Source organism: Epinephelus moara, chromosome 1 (genome assembly GCF_006386435.1).
Source record: "Epinephelus moara isolate mb chromosome 1, YSFRI_EMoa_1.0, whole genome shotgun sequence".
NCBI classification, from domain to species: Eukaryota; Metazoa; Chordata; class Actinopteri; order Perciformes; family Serranidae; genus Epinephelus; species Epinephelus moara.
In genome coordinates this window covers 14,956,990-14,968,736 of record NC_065506.1, presented here as the reverse complement: position 1 = coordinate 14,968,736, position 11,747 = coordinate 14,956,990, and the positions used below count along the sequence as shown (strand labels likewise).

At 41.2% G+C, this 11,747-nt stretch overlaps 1 protein-coding gene across 2 annotated transcripts in view; it reads right to left on the bottom strand.

The window, feature by feature from the left end:
- Window positions 1–7,378: 7,378 nt before the first annotated feature.
- Window positions 7,379–11,747, bottom strand: part of LOC126390101 (transcription initiation factor TFIID subunit 4-like) — a 97,070-nt gene continuing 92,701 nt past the window's right edge. For both annotated transcript variants that reach the window (XM_050044233.1, XM_050044242.1), the window contains one exon: window positions 7,379–10,413. In XM_050044233.1, the coding sequence (XP_049900190.1) occupies window positions 10,240–10,413 (174 nt within the window). In that variant the 3' untranslated portion in view covers window positions 7,379–10,239. The remainder of the gene's footprint in view (window positions 10,414–11,747) is intronic.

Genomic DNA, 11,747 nt, shown 5'->3' with positions numbered 1-11,747 from the left:
TTTTATTCAGCTCTCTGCTCCGTTCACACACAAGACAAGAAGGCAAGAAGAAGCGCTTAAGTTCAGAGTAGAACGAGCAAACTTTGGTTAAGTATTGTCACATCTGCTGTACTTCCTGTTCTGAAAACAGTAAGGTAGTGACATACTTCAAGCACGGTCACAGCAATACCAAAACTCTACCAAAGGTCTTCTCTAAGTTCAAAGAAGTGCACATGAAAAGGAATAATTAGCTGTAATTCCATTTCATCCAAATCATCATGCTCGGAATGAAACTTCGACCAATTGGATCGTTCACACGCAACTCGCTGTTGGAGTATTTTGCTATGGTTTCGCTCAAGTGAGGCAGGAAAGTAAGCAGAGAAATCTGCATAAGTTCAACATAAGCTGGGATCTGAGAGCCTGCAGTCACAAGTATGTTGTGCTGAACTGAGCCACCAGGACATGTTTTAGCTTTTTAAGAGGGTGCTTTACTCTCTGTCGTCAGCTGGGACTGATTTCAGGACATCGTCCTGTGGACATCGAAACCTTTTGCTTGGATACATCTTAATTATTCAGTGTATTGTTTATTCCCCCACGGCACTAATTCACTGTGTCAAACTCAATGTGAAGTTTTTATTTTTAATGGCTTCTTATAGTCATTACAGTATCCTTGAATCAGTTAGCTATCTATAATAATATCCTTAAGTCTTTTGTGTTGCCATGCATTAATGATAAAAGTGTTTTCAGACTATCTTTATTGATCAGGCCATTCTCCTCTGTGACCAAATTCATTGCCGAACATGACAGTCCCACATGCGTTAAGAGATGATGGGGGAAAATGCAATGTGATGCAATGATCAAAGAAGGCTATGTAATATCATTTCCATAATCGTTAGGCTCCTCCGTCGTCTGTCATGGATTTGGGAGTGTTTGATGCTTGGGCAGGTCTCTTAATTAGCCATCCTCACCATCAGCTGTCTGCCGCCCCTTCTGTCTCACAAATTACAGAGTTTGTCGTCGTCGTATGGCCAGAGGACGAAAAAGGAGGGGTGGGGGAGGGGGGGTAACTTTTCCAAGTGGTCCTTTCTGCTTACAAGCAGCATGTCAGCCCACATTTTAGTTTAATCAGGAAGTGGGAGGGGGGGTTCAGGTCTGTTCAACAAGTTTGTGTGTGTATATGTGTGTTATGATTTGCATTTTTAAGTTTGCGTTCTTGCTCACATATCATCTCTGTGCATTTGTGATTTATCTGCTCTCTTCTGTTGTGCTAATCCCCAGTCAGGGGAGGCTGCAGCCCCTCGACCTGGAGGCCTAAATGCCCCACTTTACCCCTCCGATGGGGCCCTTGCTCCTGTAATTAGAGGGGTCACCCTGTGCCATGAGTGTATGTGTCAGTGTGTGTGTTTGGGCATCTGAAGAAGCTGATCTATTTTGTGTGAACTTCTCTGGCTCTGTATCTGGCAGGAGGGGTTAGCCTTCGGCGAGACCTTTCATTTCCATGCGCTGCACACTCCATTAAAAAGGACGGGGGGGATAAGTAAATACACAGCACTCCTCGCACTGGGATTTAGATATACCCCCTCCAAAAAAAAAAAAAACATCCCACAAGGATTACAGCAGATGAGGAGAGAAAAGTGATTTTGGAGTTCACGTGTTTGTGTCTGAGCAAATCTGCATTTGGACTAGTGTGTGTATCAATGCCCAGACTCGAGGGATAACATGCATCCCTGTCTCCTGTTCTCTCCCTGCAGCTCCAACACTTTGTCCTCACACGGATCACCCATAACTCCCTATCCTCATTCCCCACACGTCGCATTCTCCTTCGCTCACGGACCTCACTTCTCCTCTCACCCCGGCCTCATTACTCAAATTAGGAGCTCCAGTAATCACTGCGCTGAGCTCCACTCAGCCCCTTAACACACCTCACTCACACTCTGCTCTCCTCATCCCTTTGAGCTCATGCCCTCGGTTCAGTAGCCAATCCAGCACAAGCACCATGAATATTGCAGAGGTGGTGTGATGTCGGAGTGCCCTGTGGTTTTATTCCATCACTATGTGTGATTGGAGGAGGGAGAGGTTAATGACACATGGTGTATGTTGTGACTGATGAAGATCGGAGTGTGAAGTGAGTATGGATGGTGATGGTGCAGTGGTACCTATCCAAGACTCACTCAGATTTGCTGCTGATATTCCATCGTTGAAAATGCATCTGAAACTTTTAAAATTCTGGTAAAGAAATGTTGTTAAACTTTCCTATAAGTCACCATTAGTTTTATGGAGGAAACATCTGACTGTGGTGTGATTCTGTTTTAAAGGCACACATTTCAAGCAGAAACACATTTATCGCAATAAAAATTACAGACTTTTAACTACCCACAGGAGAAATAAACACGTAAGAGTCTGCCCATTCTTGATTAAAAGCTTTGTTTTCCCTGTCTACATTTCTCTCTTTAGAATACCCATCTGTCTATATTCTGTAAACGCTTACCTTCATAAGGTTGGTAGAAAGGCTGAAGCCAATCCTAGCTGACAATTGGTGAGAGTTGGGGTACACCCCAGACAGGTCGCCATATTATCAGAGGGCTGACAGGTAGAGACAGACAGCAAACACATTCACACCTATGGGAAATTAAAAGTCAACTACAAGTCTTTGGACTGTGGGAGGAAGCTTGTAACCCGGAGAAAACCCACTAGAACCCATAGTAGAACATGCAAACGCCACAAAGAAGAGCCCCTATCCTGGGTTCCATCCCTCTCCATCTCTTCCCCTGAGGTCACTAATAGGCAGGCCGCAGTCCGAGACCAGAGCCAGACACTGTCCTTTAGAACACACCATGTGAAACTTTACGATTCACTTTTTTCTCCAACTGTTGTCTCTCATCTTGTCTCTCCCCTGTGTGTCTATGCTTGTGTCTCACTCAGTGAATTGAGTTGCAATGCTTATTGGAATGCAAAGATTTGATTGGCTTGGCTTGATTGAAACTCTCTATCAGTAATACTTCTCAGTTCGATTTAGCTCTATTGACATGACAAATATATTATAAATGCCCTTGTCTTAAATTTCCTCCTCTCTCTTCCCTCTGTCTTCAGGTTCTGGAGCGTCTTTTCCAGAAAGGTTTCAGCGTGGCGGCGTCATGCGGAGGTGGCGTGGACTCATCCCAGTTCAGCGAGTACGTGTTGTGTCGCGAGGACCGGCGGAGTCTTTCCATCAACACGCCCATCAGGATAAAACAGGAACCCCTGGACTAGAGCATTTTGGGAAGAGGGACAGCGAACCCCCCCAATACTCCTGTCATCTTCTCACACCACCCCACCCAGCCTACCCCTGCCCCCTCCCTGCCCCAACAGGACCACAACCACCCCCAACATACCTAAGTATTAGCAGAGGCTTGTTAACCTTGCCAGCTCTGCAGAACTCTAAGGGGAATGTAGTACCAAACAAAGGAAAAAAAGCATCAGCAGCAAAAGCTTTTGATTATGTTAAATAACGCCCAAAGAATCTGGGACTGTGATGAAAACAACAATGACGACGACAAATAGACTCAACAGCAGCTCACTTGCACCATTTTAGCACCGTGACTGGTTGATTTCTCCCTCTTCTTCTTATGAAAAAGGTGTCCTGACCCTTTTGGAGTGGTACAACTGCCCCCTCCTATAATCCCAATTCATTCCACTCCCCAAAACACACACACAAACACACACCCTTCTAACCCTCTTTCATTGGTGTATCATCCGGTTCTGTCTCTGTATGAGGACCAATGTCTGGCCTGCTGTGGGACAAGAAAACGTTGGCAGACAGGACGCTGTTAAGGATGACAGGAAGAGGACATAATCCCATCTCACGAGTCCCCGAAAAGGCCCCAGTCCCGGTGACCCTCCGACCCTCCAACCCCATCCCATCTCACTCCACAGGGCCTTGCTACAGACGGCGGGGGCCCTCGCTGAAAACAGCATCGTTTGCCAAACTGATTGTTTATTACAATTTTCATTGTTGTTTCTAAAGTATGTTCTTCTTGCTCCTTTTGCTGTTCTTATCATGACATGGTGTAAACAATTATTATTAATAGGATTATTTTTAATGTCTCTTTTTTCCTTTCTCCAATATGAAGGATGTATGAACGTTGTATTCATTAGGCTTTGAGAGCTTGTGAGGGAGCGTTTCTTGGCAGTAGCTGCAGAAACTCAGATGTCTGCAGGCTATGTGGCTAAAGCGATCTGGCTGGCAATGCATTCAGAGCCGGAAAAAGTCCCATTGTTCAAACGGGGATGGAAGAGAACCTGGATCTTTCAAAATTGTTTATAGTCAAATGTGTAGCACACATAAAAAAGTGCTCTGGAATTTCTGCTTATTAGCTCTAAAACATATCTCGGGTCTGTGATCACATTCTCTCTCCCGGGCACAAACCTTTGCTCCTTTTTAGCAGAAGTTTAAGAAAGTCCGACAATTTTAAATTCAGGTTTGACTTGCACAAGCTCCAAGTGTATTGCAGTTTTGATGAGCTAGAATGTTAAGGACTTGAGGACCAATGTGGACTTTACCAGTATGTCTCATGATCAGCACGAGATGTACTCTAAATGCTTAATGTTTCTTTGCACTTAAACATTTCCTACAGAGCTGCCCTGCCTTGTTTCCACACTTGTTTGAACCCAATGACCAGTGCCAAGTCAAGCTGTTTATCTTCTCAGAACATTAAAACATTAAAAACAAGCAAAAGTTACAACAGAACCAATACCGTAGCTACCAAAGGAGACAAGGTGCCTATGTTGTTGATTGTACAAACAAAAAGGCATCATCATCGTCATCATTGCGTCGTTTTTAGCTAGACACTGTAAGTGTCTAGCTAAAAACGACGCAATGCATTAGAAAAAACTGTGTGAAGGGTACCAACATTTGTTCCCCAGGCCTCCAGTCTTCACAGTTTTGTTAAGAATAGCTCACAGTACCTTCAGACAAAGTTTGAGAGACAAAGTCTCTGTTTGTTTCAATATTGTCACTTCTAAGCCAAGATTATTTCGATGGTTCTTCACATGTATGTATGGCAGAACCCAAAGTGAACTGTACTCCCAGCATCAGCGTCTTATTCACAAAGAGGCGAGTGGGCGGCATTTACTCTATCCTGCTCTCATTCTTTTGGTCTTATTCTCAACATTTCTGGATCAAAGATAGAAACAAGAAAGGCCAAGTTTTCATGCTTTGTATTTGTGTGTAACTTACAGATGCTGTTTCTTCTATTCTAAAAGACTGATAAAAAAAGAAGAAGTCCATTCTGATCTTTGTGAGCTCTGGCATTTGTTTGAGTTAAACTGGGGTTGTTTTTGTAAACTGGTTGTTCATTAAAAATGGGTGGTAGTTCTTCTGACCATGTTGTCCTAATATCTGCTCTCTCCGGATGGCCGCTGATTAAACAAGGCCAATGAGTGGATAAAGATGAGCTCGGTGTAAGTGTAGCTCCCAGTCCAGCGCACTCCACCCCGGGGGTCTCTCTCACAATCAAGCCCATCTTTGTTCTGACCTGCCAGTGGCCTGCGCCTTTGCATCCAGTCGCCTCAAAGGGAATGGTCAACCAGGCCTTTCATGTGCCGAGGCATGTTGGGCTCTTCACAGCGCTCCTCACCCCCCTCCGCCTCCCCAAAGGCTCCCAGCTCAGTGGTGCCAGTAGAAACTCGGGTTGCACCCCCTGCTGCTGTGTCATCCCCATGCCCTGGTTTTTCAAAACCTCTCCTACACTGTGGCTTGCTGGACCACACTGCAACAAACCAAACTGATGAGTCAAATCTGAGCATACTCAGAACTTACTGACTTGACTCTGCTGCTGATTCCCAGATCTTTGATCCAGTTGTTACGAGGTGTGGAAACTCATCTGGGTCAGTTCTTGAGGAAACAGGGGTAAAAAACAATCAGTGTTGTACTAAAACCACACATCTGCAAGATTCACTGTTTTTTTCAGGGAGGAAGGAAAGAAGGCATATTTTCTCACTGATGTGGCATTTGGAAATCATAGAATGGGCTTTTATCAGCTTTAAAGAGCTTAGGGGTCATGCACATTAGGATAAAAACATAAATTGCTATTCAAACCTGCACATACAGTGAGACAAAGAAACAAAAATTGCAGTTTGGGGTTTCTATCTGCAATAACTAAACCTGAGATGCCCCTTTCGACTCAACAGGTTAACTCCAAAGCCAGACAAACTTGACAAGACTGAAAACTTCACAGACATGTTCACACATGCAACTCTTTTAGATGAAGTGCTGGTCAGTGTTTCAGCCAGTTCACATGGCATTCACTCCACCTCTGAGGCGGGTCAGTTGTACAGTTATTGTATATTGAATTATCAGGACTCTGGGTTTTACGGGGACCCTCGTGTTTTTATGAGACCTCTTAGTCCTCTTCACAAAAAAGAATGAAAAGAATTCAAAGCATTACATTATGTACATATGGATTAAAACATTTCAAAGGGTATAATAAGGTGCAAATGTATATTATTTAAAGTGTTTAAAACAATTAGACTGTGGTATTAAAGGGCATGTGTTCATTTACAGTGTCTCCATTTGACTTTTCTTGCATATTTGCGATAATAAAAAGATGTACTGATGTATATCTGACGTGGGTCTCATGTTCTTCTATTGACCTTAAAGGGACAGTTCACCCCAAAATCAAAAACACATACTTTTTCTTTTACCTGTGGTGCTATCTATCAATCTAGATTGTTTTGCTGTAAGTTGCTGAGTGTTGGAGATACCGGCAGTAGAAATGTCTGCCCTCTCACGCATATAATGGAACTAGATGGCACTCAGCTTGTGGTGCTCAAAGTGCCAAAAAATATATTTGAAAAACTCAACAGTAATGTCTCTCCAAAAACCATGACCTGGTTACTCAAGATAATCCACAGACCTTGTTGTGAGCAGTTTCATGTAGGAACTATTTTCTTTCAACTGAACTACACCCACTAACAGTATCACTGCACAGATGACAGCATGCATCTACCACTAGCTCACCTAGCACCACTGAGCTAGCTAACATTACAGCTCAGCTGAGGATGATGCCATTAATGCTTACATCTCGCACTATCACCAGCACGAGCCTCTTGTCCGTGAGTAAAGGCATGCTTTCTTCTGTGCAGTGATACGATTGGCAGGTGTAGTTTGGTAGGAAGAAAAGAGTTACTTCATGAAACTGCTCACAACAAGGTCTGTGGATTATCTTGAATTATCGGGTCATGATTTCTGAAAAGAGAGTTTTTCAAATACATTTTTTGGCGCTTTGACTACCACAAGCTAAGTGCCATCTAGATCCATTATATGCAAAAGAAGGCAGACATTTCTACTGCCGATATCTCCAACACTCAGAAACTTGCAGCAAAACTATCTACATTCATAAAAGGCACTACAGGTACAAAGAAAATATGTATTTTTGATTTTGGAGTAAACTGCCCTTTTAAAAAAAAAGGAAAATAAGGTTTAGTTTAGCAGTCACCTCTGTCACGATCTAGAGATGCATTTATTACAGATGATGGCAGCATTTATGTGGTTGCTGTACTCAGCTTGTCGACCTCTGTGTCCTTTAATTGAACTGATAAAACTCTGAGAAATCTTTCCAGTCTACTGTACCCAAGCATATGCGAGCTCCCTGTTAATTTTTGCAAAGCAGGAAGGTCGTCTTCAGGGCTGAATCCAGATCAGTCTGCAGCTCCAGAGGGACTGAGGAATAGGCCGAGATCTTGAAAAAACCAATATGCTCCCAAACTCCAATATTTTGCACTGAGTTAAACAGTTTGGTCTTTTCAAAAATGCTTCTGCTTAATTAGCAGCAGAAACCTAGGGGGACTTTTCATAGTTGAGCAGCAGCGCTTGACTCAGTTTGTACTTAGCATGTGCAATGTTAGAAATGGAAATGAAGCAGGCTGAATTAGTCGTTGACTTTGGTAAAAAACATAACAGCTTATTTTTCCTTTTAAAGAGTAAGGAATGAAGAGAGGGGGGGGGGTATTGCTTAGTTATTAAGTCATTTCAAAGAAAAAAAATTCACATTTTCTTTATCCCTGTTAAGACTTCAACAGTATCTACCGACATCCTGATGTGTACACTGTTAGAGTAAAAGAAGGAATGCACAAAGTCAGCATCTGCTCAGTTTAGTAAACAGCTTATTTATTCCTTTACAAAATAGGTACAAATACATAAGTATTGTTTTTTCACACAAACAGGAAATTTTCAAGATATGTACAAGAGTTTACCAAAAATAACGTGGTTCTAATAAACACATAGTTTTGTAAACAATATTTACAAATCATCCTTACACTGAAATGTTATTTCCCCGTCTGTTTACATCAGTAATATTGTCCTAATATTTTGGCTAAAAAGCTGTAGTAGTAATAGAAATATCCTCCTGTGAAACCACCAGAAACCATAGAAATCACTAATAAAACCATTTGAAATCATCACAATCGATATTGTTGTGCTTGTTTTTAAAACATGGTATTTTGGAGATAAAATTTATGAAAATGTGTTAAGCATAAAAGCCAATCCAAAAAAAAAAAACGAAAAGAAAATATATTAATTGTTAAAAATAACTGTCTTTTGACAGAAGGTGGCAATACCGTTTACTACTTAAAAGATTCATTTCTTTGCTATAATACAGTGACAGCTTTCAGTTGTCAGGTAAAATAGATATAAAAAAAAGTGCTGTCAAAATGTACAATGCACAACAATTGTTCCAAATGTCACCAATATTTAAATAAATTTCAATATGACAAGAAAAGCTGCATAGAGGCCAAGATATTTAGTTAAATAGAAAAAAACAAACAAAAATACATAATGGACAATATTACATAATACAATAAGGATTTGTAAAAAACCCAAAACAAACAAACAAAAAAAATAAAAAGAGGCAACAATGCAGTACGACATGTAAAAAGCAGGCGTTTTATCCCATTCCTCTCTTCAGTCAGTAATACAAAAACAGAAACAAAATGGGAGGAAGTAGAAATCATTTTTAGGCTGCTTCATTCTATAGTTTAACATGACTCTACAGCTGTGATTCTTAATCGTGAATCAAAATACAAACGAATAAGTGCTTTTGTCATTCAGCCATTACCAATGTAGGCTGGCGCTGAAGGGGCTCACCAGCACAATTGAGATTTTGAAACTTATTTTTTTCAAACATCAATAATGTGCAGATAGGACAGTGAGAGGAAAAGATGAAGGAATGTCTGTTTTGATCCGAGTTTTCACTCTCCCACATCACGGCCCCACCTACAGTACAGTAACACCAAAACCTTCTATACCAGGTAGGTTTTTGAAGAAGTGAGCATGATAGTACACAATGTACAAAAATCTAGTCATAAAATCAAAGTTCACATTGGGGTGGGTTAAAAAATAAAATAAACACTGACACTGGGTGGCCAATCAGAAACTAGTGTTTCTAGGTGCGACCATGATTTTGTCTAATGACCTTTTGCAGAAGGGTCATGGGGACTCTGCCTTATAACAAATACTCTACAGGTGAACAGAATAAACTGTCTAATTTTGACTCATTCAAAGCACATGGTTTTACAAAACATCAGGTTTCATAATATTGACACATGGGTTATTCTTTTTCTTACAAAGCTTACATGTGATAAAAATATACATGCTGTAAAATAATTCAATACGAACTATTTACACATACAGTGAGGAAATTGAATGTGATGCTGTTATTTGGAATCCTAATGTTTCAAAACGATGTCTCGGGATAGAAACCAGTAAAGTCTCTGATTTATTGTGTTCAGCTAAACTACATTCATTGAACTACGTTCAACAAATAGCTCATGGAGAATATCGTAGGCTGTATCGAGGTGTGAGCATAATTCTCTTTGCCCAAAATAATCCTTGCTTTGAGGTGGTTCATTGAAGCTACTGCCGACAACGTCAAATAAACAGCTACCTGACATACATGGAACAAGTTCTGGGTCAAGTCCAGCGACACCAAAACCACTTTGTTCCTTTAAAAAAATCCAACGTCAACACAAAGAATTTGATATGGCCTTTAAACTTAATGATCTCACCACAAACCGTGAATCTAAACTGAGAAGAAACAGAACAACAGTTTTATTTTTGTATGTTTTTCTCTCTCTCTCTCTATCTCTCTCTCTTCTTATTAAAAGCTACATCAAACGTCACTACAGTACATATGGAGACACAGAGCTGAAACATTTAGACCTGATCTGAAGGCACGTGGTTGGGAAGGAGGAGGAGGTTGAGGTGGGCGCTGAGCGGAGCAGAGGCTACTTGAGCAGGGCACGGTAAAGGAGGAGGGAGTGGGCGGTCTCTCTCTCCTGCTCCATGTAGAAAATTAAGTCCCTGAGGTTGACGCGAGTGATGCGTTGCCGTGTGTACTGGCGCGATGAGGTGGACGGGGTGGAGGAGCTGGCCAGGGAGCCCGCCGTGCTGCCTGAAACCTGAAAACGAAGGAGAGGTCAAAAGGTGAGATCTGGGACTTCACACTGGTTCCTTAACATTTTATATTTAAGTCCATAGTTGTCAAGGATTAATATTGACTTAAATGTAGCTTGACAGTGATTCAACCAATATTCAGTCTGTTTCCAACGCTGTGCTTGGAATAAACAGAACAACCAGGTAGCCATTGTGAACAGGGATGTTTTTAAGTAGGTGGAACATACAAATGAAACTTGTCCAATGTCCGAAAAAAAAAAAGAGACATAAAACTGGTTGATTGACAAGAAACTACTGTTAAGTTAAATGCAGAAACACAGCAGCAAAGATTCCTGCTGAATACAATTTTGAAAAATGGCCTCATGTAGTTCACTGTGCTTACAGGTGGTACTTGTTCAGTTCTACAGCTGTGTGTAATTTTTCATGTAATCAACAAATATAACAAAATGACAACACTTCTAGTCATGCATAAAGGGACCTAGCAACACTCAGACATACTAGTGGCATGGCTCTAGGGTTATGAATGTTGGTCAGGACAACATATGAATTTTATTGACTTAAGTGATCAACTGACTTTTCCTCTAGCTCCAACATGAGGTTGACACAAGTTAGATGGATTACCCTAAAATTTGAAGCAGACATTCATGTCATTCATGTCCCCCTCAGGATGAACCTTGAAGTTTGGTGATCAGTTAAGATTTCATTTAGCGCCATAATCAGGTCAAATTTTTAATTTGTCCGATATTGTGATTTACAACCAAATACCTGCAGAGCTTGCTATGCTCTGTATTTAGTGCTTAATATTGTGTTAACATGCTAACAAGAAAAACTAAGATGGCGAGCATGGGGACACCTGTACCTGCTTAGCATCAGCCAGTTAGCACTTTCACTGTGAGCATATTAGCATGCTGATGTTAGCATATAGCTCAAAGCACTGCTGTCCAGTTCCAAACTTCTTTCAAACACGAACTGATTACACTTGTCCAAAATTGTGTAGAAACCCTGAAACTTATCAGGGGACATATTCCAGCTTTGAGCTTTCAACCTGCGAAAGGGCTTGATGTTAATCAACAGTGGCCATCATCACTGCTCTAGTGACTTTCGGCGACACATTGATTCAACGACACTCAATTGCTTGAGTGTGCCGACTTCATTGAGGAAGTGCTTTTATGTGTCATGCTTTTTCTGCATATGAGTTTTCAGGGCCAGCTGAAAATGAAATGATTGTGCTCTTTATCAGAAACATCAAATGACTGTGTATTTCATTAACTTTATTTTCTCCTTTACAGATGTGTGTTTTGCACTTTCTCTTTCAGGCAATTTGTTCCCACTTTGCCTT